The 22,665-nt window shown below is 36.8% G+C and overlaps 1 protein-coding gene and 1 non-coding gene across 2 annotated transcripts; one reads left to right on the top strand and one right to left on the bottom strand.

Moving 5' to 3' along the window:
• Positions 1-11,684: 11,684 nt before the first annotated feature.
• LOC145135217 (small nucleolar RNA R71) lies at positions 11,685-11,791 on the bottom strand. Its single transcript, XR_013719678.1, has one exon. It is a non-coding gene; the product is annotated as a small nucleolar RNA R71 (small nucleolar RNA).
• Positions 11,792-12,811: 1,020 nt separating this feature from the next.
• LOC145130074 (uncharacterized) lies at positions 12,812-13,321 on the top strand. Its single transcript, XM_079064933.1, has one exon. The coding sequence runs from the start codon at positions 12,812-12,814 to the stop codon at positions 13,319-13,321; it is 510 nt and encodes a 169-aa protein (XP_078921059.1).
• Positions 13,322-22,665: the final 9,344 nt, after the last annotated feature.

Raw genomic sequence — 22,665 nt, 5'->3', positions numbered from 1 at the left:
GAGTCAACATACTGAAAATAGACCATACAAACCATCAGAATAAGCATCAGAATATACTGAGGGATCATAACTCTACAAGCTTCCTGGTTTCATCGCAGCTCTCCTTGACTCGAGTACGGATCCTCTGCTTCCAGTAATACGGGCCTACACTACCTTCCACATTTATCCGTACTTTCCTCAAGTATTGCGTTGAATCCGCCAAGTCACTTCATATCCATACAATAAATCCCTCATCCAGATAAGGCTCCCAACACTAAATCTCATCCTAGGTTTTCCTAGGGCAAACTCCACACCACTCTCCGCCATCAGCTGCAGAAGGAACTCCCACTGACTTCCTCTAACTAGCTCATGAATACAATTACATATCACCAAAACCAGATAATTCTTCGAATGAGAGGTCTCACACTACAACGGTTGGACTCAAATAAGAGATGCGCAATAGGGTTAAAACCTAACCTTCTAAAATTATTTATTTCCTAAAATCTGTAACTTAGCATATTCGATTACTAGTTAGCTGAAGCTAGTGAGAACTGGTAAAAAGCGTAAAGCAAGCAGCATTCGAGCATCAAGCAATCAGAACCAAGCATCACCTAATCAGGCCATCCTATCACTGACTGATCAGTACTAGCATGCAAGTCTACAAGCTCATATAATAGGCACACAAAGGCATCTCTCCTATCATTATGTCTTGCAAATATTGAGCAGATCCTTAGCGCTAAGTAGCATGTGATTCATAGATTCACAGATCAGATCATATCAGATAACAAGTATGGGTATTTTGGGAAAACTTACTTGAGCTCGGTCGATTGCATGCACCACACTCTTTCTTGTCTTATAAAACTCTTTCTTAAAAATACATTTCTTTTCGAAACACTTTACCAAATCCTCGGTTTGATTTCAAACACACCCGAGAGTATGTCCGAATCCCTCAAACCAAGGCTCTGATACCAACTTGTAACGAACCAAAAATAAGACCCGAAAATTTTTCATTTTTAAAGTAATAAAACAACAAACATATCATTTTCATAAAAACCAAGATAATCAAATCATATCAATACAACATCAATATCAGTGTAAATCCCAGAATGCGGAAAAAGGTGGTGTGTGTTCTGCAATCATTCCAGACTCTTCCCTTTCGATCCTAAAGTACCTGAAACTGTAAGCACAAAGCTTAGTGAGTTCCCCAAAATACCCCATCCCATACATACATAAATATATATATATATATATATATATATATATATATATATATATATACATATATAAACACATAATGGGCCACGCCCCTCATCGGGCCCCGCCCTACATCGACCCCACTTGGTATACAGATCTGTCAGTCATCAGGCCCCGCCTGGCTTTGGGCCCCGCCCGGTATACATATAAACATATAAACATATAAACATACAAACATACAAATACATGGGATAATCACAAAGATAATAGCATACAGTATAGTCATCGGTCCCAGCCCGACATCGAGCCTCGCCCGGTATACACACAACACATGCAAGAGTCATGCAGACAACTAGCATACTGAAACATCAAACCATGGGTTGGCATTGGTGCCTTCGAACCACTAAACACAGTGAGGAAACTCACCTCACACTGCTGAATCTCACAGAAATTTTCTGGCTATTGGTCCGCTAAAATCCCCGCCCTATCACAAAATAACAACCAATTAATAATTAGATTCCAATCCATAACCGTCAGTCTAAAATAGGGTAAAAGACCATTTTACCCCCTTACCTCACTTGGCCCATGGCCAAATCCCAAACCAACTATCCAAAAGGCCCAAATTCCAAAATAATCATCCAAGGCCCAATATGGCCCAAACTAACTAGGCCAACTAAGGCCCAAACTCACTAGGCCCACTAAGGCCCAACAAACACCAAAATAATGGGCCATAAGTCCCAAAAGCTCCAAGTGCAACCCTAAAGTGGTCAAATAACCAAAACGCCTTTCCTGAGTCAAAACAGTTGACCAAGGTCCACTTGGTCAAAAAGTCAACGGTCGAAATTGGATCAAAGGTCAAAATCAGTCAACAAGTTGAGGACTCCTTGCGTACTCAGCAGTACGCCAGGTGTACAACCAAAACAGGATCGGGGACCTATATGAGTACGCACTGCGTACTCAGGAGTACACCCTGCATACTCTGTCTGAAACAAAACTCTTAACCAAGGGATTAATCTTTTAATCCTTCACGTCCAAATCCAGATCTAGGTCTAAAATAGCGTCCTTAACCATAAAGTTTCCAACTTTATGGTTTTTCATGGATATTAAGAGCTTTACACCAAAAACCCCAACTTCTTAATCCATAAAGACACTATAACTCATGCATGGAGGAAAACTAACGTCCAAGGTCCCATTTTTATGATTCTAGACCCATCAAGACGTCTTAAAGGACAGCTCAAAGGTTCTGGAGTAACCCATACTCACCAAGACCAAAGTTTAGGGACAAAAGAAGCATAATACCATAACATGAAGAGATCTAAGCATACAAAGATCAAGGTTGAGACTTTATACCTTCTTGCAATTGAGAAAGGTGCCTAGTCTCTGGATCCACAAGCTCAAGCTCCAACAAAGCTTCTTCACCAACTCCTTCTTCTACCAAAGGCACCAACTAACCAAAGATACACCCCAAAAATGTCAAGAACACTCAAAGATGATATTAGGGTTCGAGATTAGGGTTTTAGGACAATGGAGGTTGATAAAAAGGCTAGCTCGTGGGACTTAAGGTGATTATATAGGGCTTGAACCCTAAAAATTAGGTTTTTAGTTATGAGCACGTATGTCGTGCGTACATCCTTGTATGTCATGTGTACATGTATGGCTCCATGTCCCACTTAACCCATCTATATCGTGCGTATACAACGATGTACGCCCTGCGTACGGCTTTATCTTAATCCACAATGACAAACTCCAATCCTCCAAAAGCCCAAAACAAAATTACATAAATAACCAACTAAATAAATAATACCTTATAAATTTCCAGGTGTTACACAAAGACTTCCTCCCTCAGCTTCACTTCAAAATTTCCAAGCTCATATCATTTCAACATCTCTAGTTGCTTGGAATTGGAATAGTTACCTAAATCCAATTACTCGAAAAGCTTAATCTTCTTCGTTGATTTCTTCAATGGAGCCTTGCCGGTCCAAGGCCTTGGCATAGTGGGTTGCACGAATGGCATAAAAGTCGGCTCTCGAATGGCAATTGGCTTGGCTAAGTGAACTTCAGAATAATGATGTTACTCCAATTCATCTCCATTTTAGTGAAGCGCTTCCTCAAGTAAGGTAGCCATCGGAGGATTCAAATGGGTGGGTGATGGTCCTTTTCATTTTTGAGTTGTACACCAACATAGAACGACAAGTGTTGGGATGTGAGCTTATGATAGCAATTATTATCCTGATGTGCATTTTGAGAAACTAAAATCGGTTGCTTTATTTTAAGTAAATAGGGGTACAATTTTCAATTCATATATATTCAGTGAAACTATTAAAACTTACCGTGGCAATATCCCCTCCCATTTTACCAATAGTTATTGGATGACTGCTGCATTGGACATGAAGCCATTTACTTTTAAATATTTATGATAATATGGTTTCAGAAGTCCGTAACAAGAAAATATTTGAAGTTTTATGTAATGTCTGCATTTCTTGTTAGGCATAGTTATGAAACTATTTCCATGTCGTTCGACATTTGAAATCTTTTGTGAATAAACGAAAGGGAGTTATATATATATATATATATATATATATATATATATATATATATATATATATATATACTAAAGTTCTAATGAGATCAGTATCTATTTTGTATATCTGAGCATGTATCCAGACACGTCACCAGTATCGCTGATATCTGGCGTTATTGATCGGAGGTTAGGATACAATCCATTGATTCATTTTTGTTTTCTGTTCTCGATAAGATGTTTAACTTCTTTTCATGGCTATCAGATTTTGCATCTGATGATACACAATATCAACAACAAATCCACCATTTTGTGTTTTGAATTCTCTTTATGATTCTGTTAGATGGTACATTCATTGATTTTTTAACTCCATAAGATGCCATATCTCTCTTTTAGCATATGCATTGTGAAGAGTCTTGATTCTAAAATCAAGATCGTATGTTTTTAGTTGTATCTTTGCAATGATGTTCATCTTTATATCTTAATTTGTTACTAATTTCTACAAGATTCATTCTAAATTCATATCAAAATTTTATCCTTTTTGTATGTTGTAAAAGATTTAAAACATAGCAGACTCCAATTGTCATTGATAACATATCCAACAAATTTATCTCTTTCCTCATTCTATATGTTGCCTTATACCAGTTCAAGGAATGAATGGATTTCAAAAGTTTAATGAAAAAAATTAAAGTTTTGAGATATGCATACAAGGTGTTCGTGGAAATGTCACAAAGAGATTTATTGGATAAAAGTTCATGTTTGAACAATAACATTTACATTCTTTAAACTACTAAATGCTAAGACATTAAATATGTGAATGAAGATTCTCAATAGTGGGAATGAGATGAGAGAGACAACTAAAACAAAAACCAACTTTTGCATCAACAGAGCAACAAAATAACAATAAACATAAACGAAAATGTGTGTGTGCACAAACAGAAATATGCATCTGTGCACAAACAAAAATGTCCATGTGTGTGTGTGCGCGTTCGTGCAAAAACAGAAATGTTCATATATGTACAAACATAAATGTGTGTGCACAAACAGAAATATACGTAAGTGCACATACAGAATTGTGAATGTGTGCATAAACAAAAATATGCATGTATGCACAAACATAAATGTGCATATGTGATCTTTGCCGAGGCTGTGGCCTCTTTCCCAAAAAAATGTGCATATGTGTAAATCACCACTATAGACATGTAAAATGACATAAATATGCATATGTGCATATTTTACAGATAAATAATACATGTGTGCACAAACAAAAATATGCATGTATGCACAAATAGAAATATGTATATGTGCACATAACAAATACGCACAATTGTGAAAAAATTTCAATTTAAAAAACATCCTAATAGGCTAGGATGCTGCTATAGAAGGTGATTTGTAGTAAAAAATTCAGAAAGAAAACATTTCTTCGAGTGATGTGTATTTGTACACATTTTACATGTACAAATACATATATGCATAGTGCACATCACCAATATAGACACGTAGAAAAACATAAAAATTTTATATATCAATATGCATGTCTATTTATAGAGGACAAAGCATATGAATTTTGGTATTTTCACTTTTTTTCGATAAAAAATAAAGTCTAAAAATTGAAAAAACGAAAAAAAATAAGTGGGTTTTTTTATCTGGTACATATGCTTCGAATTTAGTATGGTACAACCCTCTAATTTTGATGGTTGATTGTGATCCTAATGATCTCAAAAGAGTTAGTGATCTCAATGGAGCTCCCATATATATATATATATATATATATATATATATATATATATATATATATATATATATATATATATATATATATATATATATATATATGTGTGTGTGTGTGTGTGTGTGTGTGTGTGTGTGTGTGTGTGTGTGTGTGTGATCTATATAGATATTATGTGTATATAATATTGATATAAAAACTTACGTCAAAACTTAACAAATAAGGCTAAAATAGATATTAAAATTAAAAGATTATTTAGAATAAATAATCCAAACAAAAATTTTAGTAATCGAAAAAGTGGGACCGTGCATATAAAGAATGCCTAAATTTGACTTCGTATGAGGAAGTTATGATTTTTCGAAGTTTAGATGCAACATAGTACAGTAGTGTGCGACATAAGAATCGAAATTAAAGCGGGTTGATTGTTAGTCGAAACAATGCAAACGAGAGTTGAAGATCTCGTAAATACCTATCCGACGATACAAATACAGTCGAGAGCGGATATCATCCGGCTCCAGCCCGGCTGATGGCTTTCCCTTTGACTATGTCTTCAAGGGATTTGGCAACCTAGATGGCTGCTTCCATGGTAGTTGCTAATTTTACCATTGGACCGAAATCCGCTTGTAATCCATTAGCAAATCTTTCTACCTTGGAGAGTTCATTAGGAACTAGGTAAGGAACTAATTCCATTTTGCAACAAAAACTGCAACGTACTGGCTGACGCTCATTTCTCCTTTCTTCAGGTTCTGGAATTAATTGCTTATCTCCAGAAGGTCTCTCTCCAAGCAGTATTCTCTTTTCAATTGCACAAGGACATCCTCCCATGATATCTTCCTTGTTTCTCCTTTTGGCATGGTATTAGCCAACCGTTTCCACCAGCTCAATACTCTAGTCTTTATTTGTCTAGCTGCGAAGATTGTTTTCCATTTGTTGCTACAGTCGCAACATTCAAACACCATTTCAATATCATAGATACAACCCATAACCATCGTCGGAGTTGGTTCTCCAGAAAGAATTGGCATTTGGGATACCATAAAGTCCTCATACTTGCATCCATTTCTGTCAACCTCATCTCCGGTGTTTTTTCTACAAACCCTTCGTGGTTCGGTTTGATTTATAGCTTTACTACAGCTTCCTTCATCAGGCTGAACTTCATTCACTATTCTTTCAATAATCGGTGTTGTGACTTTTCTCTTAATCCCATGGACTAGTTGCCTAGTCTCCTCCATATGCTTAGGTATCATTTCTTGCATCATTTCATGCACTCCTGCCATTGTGATAGGTACGAGTGTAGGTGTGACGACTGGTGCACAACCAATCACATGCTTAGGCTATCGGTTTCCTTTATCATTTCCCCGCCCGCTACGAGTTCTCACCTTGACGTTCTATTCATTGAATCAGACGCTTAGTGTACCGAGAGGCGAGTATATTATGATAGGGAAGGTTTACTTATGTTAGACGCATAATCCTCTTTATCACCCTGTAAAATTACATGTCATTTCTAATACATTAATTTAGAACCCGAACATATAAGTTTTTATCCTTCAAACCAAGGTAAGAATTAGACCTCAAGTTATTTCAGTTATTAGCATTCTAGATAAGAAACCTCAAGCATATAACATTTAGCACATATTAGTACATAAGGTATTAATCCTCAGGTATGCTAGTGCTCCTAAGAGCAAGTAAGGTATATAACCTAAGGCATTCTATAACTTGATTTTTATTAGCACAAACTATTAGTTAAGGCTCATACCCTAAAATATTCTAGTGCTTGTGTCTTTATTATTAATTTAGGTATATTACCTAAAATATTCTAGACACGACCCTCACCATTATTGCTTAAGCTCTAAGTTTAAATCTATAAATCCTCACAATTCCTAGTTCGCTTAAACTAATGCTCTAATACCAGCTGTGATATCCTCTAATTTTCAGAACCAAAAAATGTTTCTTTACGCTATAAAAATCATCATACTTTATTTGCGGAAAATCCTAGTATTTAAAAATCCTTTGAGTACAAGATTATATCAAATAAAACATAAGGATGTCATACTCAATATAGATACACAAGTTACAGCATAAAGACATAATGGTCCTGAAACCCCATTGTAGGTTTTCTCTTAATCACTTAGTTTCCTAATCAAGTTCCAGTGGCTTAAGTCTTGATATATGTGATGCATACAAATTGAGTGATTCGGGTTGGGAAACCTGGTGAGAGATGATATGTGCATAATTAACTACATATTTAATGCATATTTTTAATATTTCTAGCTATAATTATGTTTAATATGGAACAAAAGATACTTATTATGTTTAAAATATGTTTTGTAGCGGCAAAGGCTTGATCGGGACAAAAAGGAAGCATACGAGGAGTTAGAAGTAGGAAACGGAAGCTAAAACAAAAGAAGAAGAAATTACACGAAGACCATGTCGTGGAGCTACCCAACACGACGTGGCGAATGGAATATTCGCGACCGATCACACTAACTTGGCAAACACGGGATTTACTCGAAGACCACGTCGTGGTGGCGGTCAACCACGACATGGTGATAAGATTTTAACAATTATAAAACCCGGACATTATGTCGAAATTAAGGGGATGCATTCGGTTTCTTGAGGTTTATTACGACTAACAACCATTAGAAACTCATAAGAAGATCGAAATTCAATTGAAGCTCAAGGATTGAAGAAGATTTAGAAGAATTCAACATCGATCTAGTTGGTTTTCTTATTATACTCATGTCTATTGTGTTTTTCTGCTACAATGAGAGGCTAAATATCTTTTACTTCTGTTTGGTGAAGATGAACTTGATCCATATGTGTTGATTTCAATATTTGGATGATTATATTTGATTTTACTTGTGTTTGATATTTATAAACCCTAGCATGTTTAGTTCTAGTTTATATTACTTATAAATCAGATTTTGTGTGTTAACTGATCATATTAATTGCATGAATCTATCGCCTATTTGTTTATGATCATTAGATAATTCGAGCTAGGATTAATCATATCTTAGTTTAAGTAATTAAAGTTAATAACTTTAACTATGTTAGAGAACATAATTAGTCTTAGTTACTGCTTGGTTGCCTAACTTGATCATAGGAGAGTAACTAATATCATTCATAGTCTAATTGTGCTATTATCAATTTGGTGTTTAACTTGTGCATGATCATTGCATTATCATACATAAACTGGTAAGCCTAGATACTTGATCATAATAGCTAGATAATTGGTAATCAATATAAATTATCCATTACAAATCAACCATAGAAGAATGTGTGTAACGACCCAATTTTCAAAAGAAATTTTTTGAAATTTTTAATTAACCAAAACACATTCCACCAATCATGTAGTCACAAATACAATTGTTTTCAATTTCATAACAACAACAATTTTTATTTTAAAACATCAGTGTCCCATGATAACGACTGAGAGAGAGAGTGCACGTCGCGCCATCAAACCTTGCCCTTGCCCTTTGGCTCAGATGTACCTGAAACAAATCCACAAATTATAAGCTAACTCTTAGTGAGTTCCCCAAAGAATACCCCATACACAATCTATATAACACATACCATATTAGCTATGGAAGCTACATATATATCACATAAGCCATGCATACAACAAATAGGGATGTCATGGGCTCGTCCCCAGGGTCTTACTCCAGGATGCCATGGGCTGCCCACATGGTCTTACACCTAAGTGCCATGGGCTCTCCCATGGTCTTCAATAGGAAAGACATGGGCTCTCCACATGGTCTTACATCCAAGTGCCATGGGCTCTCCCATGGTCTTCCATACAACATACCACATATACCACTAGCATACTTCCTAACTCATACCAACTAACATGTAACATAATACAACTTCAACTAGGATACCACCTATCATATATGGGCCGGCCTTGGTGCCTTAGACCTATTGGTATGGTGAGGAGACTCACATCTCGAGTGTTGAGCTGAATAGCTAATATCAGATGTATCCCACACATTGCTCCTCCTCAAATGCCTACAACCAACATGTTATTAACTTGTCATAATCCCATAACTACCCTCAAAGTCCACCCTGGTCAACCGTGGTCAAAGTCAAGGTCAACAGTCCATGTTGACCTCAACTCGTCGAGTGCATCCAGCAACTCGTCGAGTTCCTTCCGAGTTCATTCCACTGAATCCCGCATCAACTCGTCGAGTCACCCTAGTGACTCGTCGAGTTCATCATATGTCCAGAAAACTAATGTCTGTTCAGACCAAAACCCTAATCCTTCACTGCACTTATCCAGAAACTCTGAAACGGGCAAACCCTACCCCGACTCGTCGAGTCAGCCAAGGGACTCGACGAGTTCCTTCAGACCTTTCCTAGTTCAGCCCTTTTCAATGGGATCTAAGGTCCCAAACTCCAGATCCAAACTCCCTTAGTGCAGATACCACGTAAAGTTGCAAACTTTACATGCATGCAAGGCCCTCCAAGGCTATGACATCAAAACTAGGCTTCTTACAAGGTTTTTGTGCATGGAAAAGGGCTAGGTTGCATAAAGTGAGCAACTTTATGTCATTGTGGCCCTAGAGAGGTCCAGATCTAGAACCATATCCTTGTGACAAGTCCAGATCCGAGTTTGACTCCATTTTGCACCAAAAATGGCCATTTACTTCCAAGAAAAGGGATCTAATCAACTAGAGATCAAGGTGACGAATTTATACCTCAAGATGATGGCCAATACAGAGTAGATGTCAGATCTACTATTTCTCTCCATGCTCATTACTCTTCAAGCTCTAGAATCCTTCACAAATACCCTAAAAAATCACTCACAAAAGCTCTTACTCTCACTCAAGAAGGTGCAAGGTCGAACTAGGGTTTTCTCTGGCTGATAGGGTGATAAGGGAGGCCACAAGAGGCGGATTATGTTCCTTAAATAGGGTGCAAACCCTAAAATTAGGGTTTCTCTTTACAGCTCCTACTCGTCGAGTCGGGGCCTTCCGACTCGTCGAGTAGAACCCAAACCTCGCGTCCTCATAACAGTCTCTACTCGACGAGTTGGAGCACCCCAACTCGCCGAGTCCATGCACAAAACCCTAAATATTATAATCCACACCTGGAACAGGTGTTACAATGTGAAATCGGATCTAAATAGAAGTATTCTTTTAGTTTTTGAAGTCAATATGTTTTCTTTGCTTGTTTAATTGCTAATTGATAGTTTAAGTTCTTCTGATCTTGAAAAATCAGTAAAAACCCCCCAAATCAAATCTCGTTTCTTAGTTTAATTGAAAATAGTTAATTTATTTGATTAAATTTTGTTCCGTATGATCGACACCCGACTTACCAGAACAACACTATACTCTGACTAGGTACACTACCTATAGGTGCATAGTTAGTAAGAGTTTGTTAGGTTATAAATTGAAGACAAGTATGTACTTTTTTCACATCAAAGTTATTGGCGTCATTGCCGGAGAACGGCTTATTTCATTTATAGTTAATTGCTTTTAGTTATTCGACATTTTTTGTGGGGTAAAACCGCAAAATTTTACTTTAGTTGCATTATTTTAGCTTTTTTCTTTGAGAAGCAACCACGTCGTGGTCATCTCCACCACGTCGTGGTCACGTCTCAGTTAATTTTTAGTTTAATGATTTTATTCCTTTTGTGTGTTTTTGTTCTGTTTCTATTTTGTTACAATGATTTATGATCCGAGGATCTAAAAATCCTATTGTTCCTCCACTAAAAGATCCAGAATCAGCTTTCCACAAGAAGAAAGACAAGAAGGGCGAATCGAGAAATACTTTCAAATCCGAAAAATTTGAACTTTTTGAGAAAACTCCAAGCAAAAAAGAAGTAGGATACGATCTAGAATCATCTACCGAAGGAAGTTCAGACAAAGAGATAAAAAGCGAGGTTGAAGAGATGGCGGATATCACGAGAACGACAATGGGTGACTATAAGAAGAGGATACGTGAAGAACATGGACTAGGTCTAGTTCCACCCTAGATACCAGTCGAGAGAAGTTTCGAGCTCAAATGGCACATTCTATCCATGCTCAAGGACATACCTTTCACCGGGAAAGAGTATGAAGATGATTTCAATCACATTGATGAGGTCTTGCAAACTACTTTCATGTTCCTAATGTGCCAAGAGAATCTATGCTACTAAGGATGCTTCTGGTGACTTTTACCTGTGAAGCCAAGGTTTGGTTGAAGTCTCTTGCGCCCAGATCCATTAACATATGGTCAAACCTTCGTGATGATTTTACTTAATAATTTAGTCCACCTTCGAAGATCTCAAAGCTCAAGAAGAAGATTGCTAACTTTCAACAAGAGGTTGGAGATTCATTGTATGAAGCATGGGAGAGGTACAATGGTTTGCTTAGAAGTTTCCCTCAACATGATTTGAATGTCCAACAAGAAGTTTCCATCTTCTATGATGGAGTGAATGTCACAGCTAGAAAATTTCTTGACTCGCAAGGGCCAATGACGAAGAAGGAGTTGACAACTATCAAAGAGTTTATTGAAGAATTTACTAAGCACTCACGTGAGTACCACAAAACTCGAGATGATGTTACTAGAAGAAAAGTAGGAAATGAGAACTTGGCTGCAATCATAGCTAAACTAGATAATATGGATAGGCGAATGACAAAATTGGATCAATCCTTTCATGTCATAAGGGTTGGTGTGATAATTATAATTGTCCGCATTTGACCAAGGATTCTGACTTAGATGAAAATGGAAACAAGAAGGCACAAGTGTTTTACACGATTGGTGACAAGTATGATGAAGATTGGAGAAAACCCAAGAAGGAATAATTGTCATATGAAGAGTATAAGAAGCAAAAAAGATGAGAAGCATAGACAAACCGGTAGAGGCTTCTATCAAAAAGAGCAACCACCACCGTAAAAGAATATGAATTTCAATTCAGTACTTCATAGATTTATGGAAGCATCTGAAAAGAGACATGATACTACTGATGTCAATGTGAGGAATCATCAAGCTTCCATCAAAAACATAGAGACTCAACTTGGGCAACTTACTACACTTGTCAATGAGAGATTACCACCTAAAAATCAAGACACAAAGTCACGACCCCATGTCATGGTGATCTACACCGAAGAAGAGGTTCATTCTAAGCCAATAATGACCCATGAAGTAGCTACAATACAACCTAATTCATGCTTGGAAGAAGAGAAGCCCGAAGCAAAAAGATCAAAAAGTGAATTATTCTCTGATGATTCACCACGTCGTGGCGGTATCACCACGTCGTGGTCTCGAGAGGATGAAAATTTTTGTATCTTCATTCATATCAACCTCCTTTTCCATTCCCATCTCGAGCAAGCAAGCATTCTCTGAAGCACGAACAAAGGAAATTTATGGAACAAGTGCTTTCACTCTCAATTAATGCCCCATTTCTCAAATCAATGGCGAAACTTCCAAAGTTTGAAAAATATGATATGATCAATAGAAAGGAGTTGGAAAAGGCCTCAACAATAGTTCTTAATGAATTGTGCTCAGCTGCGATTATCAAAGGATTACCAATTAAGATGGGAGATCCAGGTCAACTCACATTTCCTTGTGAATTTGGCAATTCCACTTCTATCAATGCTTTAGCCGATTTAGGGGCAAGCATTAACTTTATGTCATACTCTTTCTACCAAAAGCTTGGATTACCAAAGCTCCAAGATACAAGGATGAAAATTCGCATGGCGGATCACTCAACCACATATCCTAGGGGACTAATTGAAGACTTATTAGTAAAGGTGGGAAATTTTGTTTTTCCGGTCAACTTTGTGGTTCTCAACATGAAGGAGGATGAAGAACTTCCTATTATTTTAGGAAGACCATTTTTGAGTACCGCAAGAGCTCTAGTTAACATCCAGGACTCAAAGCTCACACTTCGTGTGGAAGATGATGCAATACCTTTGAGATGAGTCCAAAAGTGAGTCATGAAGCACCAAAAGATGAAGTGTCAAATATGGATGTTCTAGAAAAAGATTTTGATTAGTTAGTTGCAACTAAAAAGATGAAGGAAGAAGAGTTAAAAGTGTGGGAGGAGCCCCATGGTGAAAAAGTCAACCGTTCGAAACCAAGAGCCTCGATTCCCATGACATTTGAGGTGATCGCTTTTACTACACTTAAGGTTCTAGAGGAAGAATAAATTGATGAAGTGGAAGAGGATTTGTATCAAGAAGTGGAGATAGTTGATGAAGACATGGGTGGGGAATTAGAGGAGCCAACTTTGGTCAAGATGGAGTTAGTCAAGGAAGATCCTAAGGAAGATGAAAAAAAGACGAACAAAGCCAAGAAACAAGGAAAAGGGGTAAAGCGTAAGCATGAGGAAAGTGCCAACAAGAAGAAGAAGGAGAATTTGAAAAAGGCATACAAGAGAAGGTTTCAGGCTTACAAACGCAAATGGAAGGAGCAAAAGGATAAAAGGGAGATCCCACTCCCAACCACAACAGCGTAGAGTGGGACAAATTCCGGCTCACGACTCCTAAAAAAAGAAGCGCTTTTTGGGAGGCAACCCGATGTTTCATAGTTTGCATTTTATTTTCCTTTTGATTTCTTTTTAAGTTTGTAGTTTTATTATGGTTTTAGTTTTTATTGTTAGTTTAACCAATTGATCATTTGTTTCTCTATTCTTCTGATTTTATTTTGTAGTGTTTAGGAAAAAATACGGGAAGCGGTGAAGGAGCTTAATGGATGAAGAAACCATGCAAATTTTGAAGATCATAGTTAAAGACCATGTTTTTAGATAAGTGTGGGGTTCCCACATGAAGAAGAGAAGAATTTTTGAAGAATTTTACAGAAAGAAAGATCAGGAATGGTCCTAACCATTATGAAGAGTCGACACCTTACTTTGGATCTTACAAGGTTCACTAAGAAGACATCACGACATGGACATCATCACCACGTCGTGGCAATTGCTTTTATCGCGACCGCATCCGACTGACACCACGACGTGGCATCTCTTGAACACGTCTTGGTGATCTTATTTTGCTTGACCATTACGACTTCCAGCACTACACCACGTCGTGGCGTTGCTTTCCCACGACGTGTTTGAGGTTCAGCACACTTCTGAAGAATGTTTCTTTGATTTAATTCGATCTGGCACATTTTCATTCAAGAGAAAAAGGCTCATAATTACTATTTCCAGCCATTATACAAGAAGTCCAAGCTTTACCACACAAGTTTCAGAATTCGATCTCACCACTACTACCCCAGGGGAGTCTGTTCCAATTCTTCCTTTTTTATTTTATGTTCTTTAATTTGTTTAGCATGGAATGGGGACATTGCATCATTTAAGTGTGGGGTAGGGGTTGAATTTAGGAAAACAAGCCTTCTGATTAAAAAAATTGAAAAAAATGACTAGGATTGAAAAATTATTAGAAAGATTTGCAATAATAATCTAAAATTGAATCTAGTTAAAAACTTGTTATGTTGAGATCTAGGTTGCTAGTGCTGTGTGGGGCGATCCGATGCGAGTTTCAATGTTTATTTGAGCCAATAGATGTTATAGTGTATTTTTGGCTTCCCTATCCTAGTGAAATCATGGAAAACACAACCTTGCTTAGTTGCCACAATAAGTTTAGCATAGTGTGCCATAAATGTATCCAAGATAGCTTATGTAGTCATTGAACTTAGACTAATCCCTCTAACCAATAAGGGTTGAAATTAAGTTCTCTTGCTTAAGCATATGTTTTTATAGGATTTTTAGTTTTGAGTGAAAAAAAAGTAAGAAAAAAAAAGAGAAAAAAAATAGAAAAAAAGGAGTTGCAAACGTTTGAGAAATAAGAGTCTATAAATCTATGAAGATCAAGAAATATCATGAAGAAAAGCTCCAAATTATTGAAGACTCAAGAATAATGCAAATTTTGCCAAGTTATTTCTTGTATTTTTTATTTTCTAGGTTATTTTTCCATATGTATGCTTGGAGGCTAAACCAAAAATTACCTTGACGTTAAGAAAGATTTCTAAGGATATATTCGTAGGGATGCATAAAATGAGTGTTGTTCAAAAGAAGTAGGGAAGTGTTTATAAAGATTGTGAGTATTTAGAATTGGGGAAGTTCATAGGAAAAATATAGACATAAATACATTCATTGCGGTCTTGGAGTAATGGAGAGGCTCAAAATAGATTTTCTTGAAAGATGTTGGTAACTAAAGTCTTGATATGATGATAATAAAATCAGTTTTGTTTGCCAGCAAAAGACAAGTGTGGGGTAATTTAATATGTGCATAATTAACTACACATTTAATGCATATTTTTAATATTTTTAGCTACAATTATGCTTAATATCAAACAAAAGATACTTATTATGTTTAAAATATGCTTTGTACTACACATTTAATGCATATTTTTAATATATTTAGCTACATTTATGCTTAATATCAAACAAAAGATACTTATTATGTTTAAAATATGCTTTGTAGTGACAAATACTTGCTCGGGACAAAAAGGAAGCATATGAGGAGCTAGAAGCTATGAAACGGGAGCTAAAACAAAAGAAGAAGAAAATTACACTAAGACCACATCGTGGAGCTGACCAACATGACGTGGAGAATGAAATATCCGTGACCCATCAAGCTAACTTGGCAGAAACGGGATTTACTCGAAGACCACGTCGTAGTGGCGGTCAACCACGACGTAGTGATCAAATTTTCAAAATTATATAACCCAGACATTAGGTTGAAATTAGGGGGATGCATTCGGTTTCGTGAGGTTTATTATGACCAAGAACCTTTAGAAACCCAGAAGAATATCGAAATTCAATTGAAGCTCAAGGATTGAAGAAGATTTAGAAGAATTCAACATTGATCTAGTTGGTTTGCTTATTATACTCATTTCTACCTTAATTTACTTAGATTTATTGTGTTTTTTGGTACAATGAGAGGCTAAATAACTTTTACTTCTATTTGGTGAAGATAAATTTGATCCATATGTGTTGATTTCAATATTTGGATGATTATATTTGATTTTACTTGTGTTTGATATTTATAAACTCTATCATGTTTAGTTCTAGTTTATATTACTTATAAATCAATTTTTTTTGTGTTAATTGATCATATTAATTGCATGAATCTATCTCCTAATTTTTTATGATCATTAGATAATTAGAGCTAGGATTAATCATATCTTAGTTTAAGTAATTAAAGCTACTAACTTTAACTGTGTTAGAGAGCATAATTAGTCTTAATTAGTGCTTGGTTGCTTAACTTGATCATAGGAGAGTAACTAATATTATTTATAGTCCAATTGTGCTATTATCAGTTTGGTGTTTAACTTGTGCATGATCATTGCTTTGTCATACATAAACCGGTAGGCATAGATATTTGATCATAATAGCTAGATAATTGGTAATCAATATTATCTATCCATTAGAAATCAACCATAGGAGAAAGTGAAATCGGATCTAAGTAGAAGTATTCTTTCAATTCTTGAAGTTAATTTGTTTTATTTGCTTGTTTAATTGGTAATTGATAGTTTAAGTTCTTCTGGTCTTGAAAAATCAGTAAAAACCCCCAAATCAAAGTTTGTTTCTTAGTTTAATTAAAACTAGTTAATTGATTTGATTAAATTCTATTACCTGTGATCGACACCCAACTTACATGAACTACACTATAATCTGACTAGGTACACTGCCTACAGGTGCATAGTTAAGAGTTTGTTAGGTTATAAATTTAAGAATAGTAGGTACTATTGTGCACATCAAGATACATAGGGATTATAATCCCACAATGTTATTATATATATATATATATATATATATATATATATTAACCTGCAAAACCAACTATTACGAAACACCATATAGATATAATTCCGATTTGGATATATATAAACCTCGTACCTATACATACCTACCCCCAGTCAATCCTCACATACCCTAGTCCATGATTATCAGGAAAATAAACTGTTTAGAAGAAAGGGCTTGACTACACTGTTAGGGGCTTCCTTGCCTGGTGAGTAACACCCTGTTTCAGATCGATTCCATTTCGGGGTGGTGATCAAGGATTGGGGTATTAGCAGGCTTAGAATACTTGAAGAAGTTTGTTTTGGGCTCAATTGGAGGTGGATGAGGTGTATTGGATAATTGGGTATTCGGTTTGTGTTTTGGAGTTAAAGGGTAGTTCAGTATTTTGTCAGCTCGGGCTTCTATGGAAAATGGATATTAGTTAGGGACATGGTAAGGCCAGTACGGGTTGATTAAATCATAGAGCTTCTCATTATCTTTTCATGGATATATGGATCGTCGTAATCGGATGTATATCGAAGATGTTATGGCCTTCAAAATGTGTAGGGTTTGAGGGAAAACCCTAGTACGCAGGGCGTACTGCTGCAGAGGAAGGTACGCGAGGCATAGTATGGATTACGCTGAACGTAGTGCGAGGACTGATCGGGAATGCGAAGCCTCATACGTTGGGCGTATGAGGGGTATGCAAGGCGTACGAGGGGAATTAAGAAACCCTAATATTTGGTATTGGACCCTATATAAACACATTTAGTCATTAGGGTTGGCCTCTTTACCAACCTCCAAGTCCCCACAACCCTAGAAATCGTCTCTAAGCCTCCATGGTTGTGATTTTGAGCTCATGATGTGCATTTTGGTGTTTTTGGGTCATTTCCAAGAAGATGGAGCTTGATGCAAGGTTTTGAATCAAGGATGAGCTTATGGATCTGGATTATGTGCTTCATTTCCAGCTTGTGTGAGGTAAAAAAGCTTTGATCTTGTTCATTGTTATCTTAGATCTCCTTTGTTTGAGTTTCGGACCCATTTTGGTCTCATAAATGAGATCTTGTGGTTTATTATCATTTCTGAAGCTTAGAGTTGCTACTCTTGGTGTTCTTTTGATCCTAGAGTCGTAAGGTTGTCGTATTTGAGGCTTAGAACCATCCATGCATGAGTTAGGGCCATTGTTATGGAAGTAGAAGGTTATACTTCGATATTGGGTTCATTTGGGTCATGCAAAGTCACCAAGTCAGTGACTTTATGGTTCTAGACATTGTTTATGACTTAGATCTATGGTCTGGACTTCTGGACTTAAGCACTAAGAGCTTAATGTCGAATATGGCTTAAAGGAGGAGTACGTTGGGGGTACAAGTCTGTACGCCAACTTACAATCCAGATTTCATGTACGCTTAGCGTACAGCTGAGTACGCCCCACGTACTCAGTGAGGAGGGTTTTGGCCTTTTAGGCTTCATGTTGGGCTTCCTCTTTGGGCTTGTTTGTTTGAGTTCTCAATGGGCCAACTGGGTATATATGTTTTGGGCTAGGAAATTGGTTGGGCCTTAGTGTATGGCCTATGTAAGGGGTTTGGGCCCAATTTGGAAAATTGGGCCATAATTGGGCCTTGGTTGGTTATTTGACTTTTGGGCCTATTAGATTATGAGTATGGGCCTTGGTCTTGGTCCAAGAAATGTTAGGGGTAAAATGTTCTTTTTTCCCCGAGTATGGATTTATGGTGATGGTTTGGAACCCAACTGTTAATTGGGTGATGTTTTGATATCGACAGTCAGGGAATCTGTCAGCCAATAGTCAGGGATCGTCTGTGTGATTCAACAGCTAGGGATCGTCTGTGTGATTCAGCCAGTAGCCCATGATTTTTTATGCTTAGTATGCTTGTTGTCTGTGTGACTCTTGCATGTGTTATGTGTTTTATGATTACCAGGTAGACCCGATGTCGGGCGGGGCCCGAAGGCTAGTATGTATGCTATTTATCTCTGTGATTATGGCATGTGTTGTGTGTTTATATGTTCATATTCTTATATGTTTATATGATTATACCGGGCGGGGCCCGATGCCAGGCGGGATCTGATGATTGACAGATCTGTTTGCTGAGTGGGACTCGATGTCGGGCGGGGCCCGATGGCGGACGGGGTCCGATGCCGGGCGGGGCCCATTACGTGATTTGTGTATGTGTGGTATGAGGTATCTTGGGGAACTCACTAAGCTTTGTGCTTACTGTTTTCAGTTTATGTTTCACGTACTCTGGTTTTCAAATAGAAGAGCTCGAGATGATTGCAGAGCACACACCACATGTTTTCGCATTCTGTGATTTACTCTGATTCGAGGATGTTTTGCTAAATCTTGATTACCTTGGTTTTATGGAAATGATATGTAGTAACGATTTATTAATCTAAAAACGAAAATTTTATTTCATTATTTTTGGGACGTTGCATGGTGAAAGGCATAAAGGCACTCATGTCATCAAAGTATTTGATGAATATGGTATCCCTTTTCATCTACTTATGTGGGTTATGAACCCACACTTGCAACGTAATTCACAAGACGGACTAGAATGATCAAGTGTTTTCTTCTTACTCTAGGAGATGACCATACATATTGTTATAGTTGTCTGATCTGGACCATCCATTTCTGGTCATCCAAAAGGAATACGATTTGTACTCCGGTACGTATTTTCGTACCATCAACTCCTGAAAGTGTCAAGGAACATAACTCTACTATTTGTTCCTAACTTACACACACATATCCTGAATGAGACTACCCAATATCAAACTTAATTGGACTAGTTATCTATAATAAGTCTTATCTCATTAACGAACAAAACTAAAACTCCCAATACCAACTCTGTTTAGAAAACACTATCCTAATCTAGTGTATATTTTTAACACAAAGTATTTAGGTATTAATATACTTTTATTATTATCTCAAATAATACTTTTACTATCACTATCATGTAATAATAGATCTGTTAACATATATAGAACCATATTTGGTCCGCATATAGTATATCCTTAAATACATTTCTAACAGATAAACCAGACAATAATCATATAGCTCACATATAAACTTTCTAATATATATTTAATACTTTAATTAATACTTGTATTCAAATCATGTTCATTAAAGGGACTATGAACTCACCTGACTTAGGTTGATGACTGGTGATTTGGGCAGAACTTCGCCTAACACCTTAGCTTTTCCCCTGATGTGATCTAAGTATGATTTATACTAAGTCTTAGTCTAATATTCCTGGTGACTAATGATAGTCTAGATTCCTCACTGATCCCAATGTCTACATCAAGATTTATCAAGTAAGGAATATCCAGGTAGGATCATATCCTAGGTAGGGTTCATTTTGTATACAGAGTATATTGTTTGGAAATCCCACTTTAAACACCTCACTAAACCCATCCCAGAATCATTCCCGTAAGTAGATCAATCAGTATAATGACTTAGAATCACTGATAAATCGTATATATAGGTTCATAATAACAACTGTGAACATAAATATAAGTTACAATTTAAATAAAATAAGTGTAGCTTAACTTACAGAGATTTTTAGTGAAAACCGGAAAATTGCACGGGCAGAATCCTGACCTAAATACTTCTTTTCGTCGGGCTTCTAACTACTACAAAGCCTCGCTAAAAAGTTCAAAAGCTCGGAAAATTCGGACTCAAGAGTAGAAGAAAGTTTAGAGAGATTTGGGAGTGATTTGTGAAAGAAATGAGTTGATATTTGAAGTAATTTATAGGGTATGGGGAGGCGCACCACGCTCCTCTATAGGCGCGTCGCGCCCTCAAGTATTGATGGCTCCTCAAGTTAATTGACACGGGTCGTGTGCAGGAAAGGGCCACGTCGTCTCCTTCTAGTAGGTATCACGTGTTGCATTTTTATGGAGCCACATGTCATGCCCTCGTGGTGCCACATCGCTCGGTCTCGCGAAAGGGTTGGCTAACCGACATGGCCATGTGGCGCACTCCAGTGCTGCCACGTCGTCAATGTGGTATAATTCTTACGAATCTTCGGACGGCCATAACTTTCGCACACGAGCTCCATTTTTGACGTTCTTTATATCCCCGAAATCCTCTCGACGAGCTCTATAACTTTCATTAACGTCTCGACCGCTAATCCTCACTCTAACAAAAAATCATATTTAGACTGGTTTAGATTATTAAAGTCTGTGCGAAATTCATAACTTATTCATACGAACTCCGTTCTTGACTGTATTTATATTGACGGGTTTATATTAACGAGATATTCAATTCTCGTTTAGATTGTTTCGGCTAACAATCAATCGATTTGAAATTTGATTTTTGTGCCCGCATTGTTGCGCTAAAACTTCGAAAAATCATAACTTCCTCTCACAAAGTCAGATTTACATGTTTTCTATATGCACACTCTCGGTTTTACGACTACTACGACTTTCGTTTAGATTTCTTAGGCTTTTTAGCAATGTATCAACAATTCATTTTTTTTATGATACATAGGGTTGTTTCGGTTAATCGCGAAACTTGGAAGAAACATAACTTCTTCATACGAAATCGGATTTTAGAGTTATTTATATGTACGGAATCTTTGTCACATATACTATAACTTAGGTTAAGATTATTTATCTTATCTAATCTTATATAAAAATGTTGTTTTTATAGCTCATTATGTTTTAATTGTTTACCCCGAATCTACGGGCGTTACAGTAAACACAAACAGTGATACTAGGTTGGAAATGTTAAAGTCATTAATATGACAATCAGGAGTTTCTTACAGTAAGAAAAGAAGCTATGATTCACATAAGTCGAGCCAATTAGGCTTTAATCAATTGTGAGTAGCATTAGGTAAGGGTTCAAACCCAAGAAGGGGAGAACAAACCCTTAAGGAAAAAGTGTGAAAGGCAACTTGACTTCGGATTTGACATCAAACTCTAGAAGAGTTGCAGCACAAGAAGCTAGGAGAAGAGTTATCAGCTTCGGTTGTTATTAGGTAGATGATAAAATGAATGTTTCTGGTAGAAAGTAAGGAAATGACATCAAATATCATAAGGGAACTTGAGACCTTTACCTATTCCTATGGGTAAATGGCACGATCTTATCTTAGATCGTATCATCAAGTGTCCCAGGAGTGTGAAGAAACACGATATGTCGTGGGTTAAAATAATAACAAGAAATAAGAATATACCTTTCTAGGTATCACCTATGTAGAGAATTAGTCTGTAGAGAATGTTTTCATAGACTCGTTATCAGGAATAAGTAAAGATTTTTTTATCTAAGACCATCCTGTGATCTTCTTAAGAGCACTTATAATGGTGATAATGTGAAAACTATTATAGTCCAACAAAGTCGAAACTCGAAAGAGGAACAAAACAGTTAAGTTCGTGAATTTTTTCATTTATGGATAAGGAGAAATGGTTGTGTGAATAATTCGATGTAACAAGGTCGCTTAAATATAACCTTAATCAATGGAGTTAATGTTATGGAATTAAGTCGTCATGTCGTAAACCTGTCATAAAGGAACCTAAAACATTATTTCGTGT

Source organism: Lactuca virosa, chromosome 8 (assembly GCF_052849685.1).
Source record: "Lactuca virosa cultivar CGN04683 chromosome 8, Lactuca_virosa_CGN04683_v6, whole genome shotgun sequence".
Lineage (NCBI taxonomy): Eukaryota > Viridiplantae > Streptophyta > Magnoliopsida > Asterales > Asteraceae > Lactuca > Lactuca virosa.
This window is presented reverse-complemented; position numbering and strand designations above follow the sequence as displayed.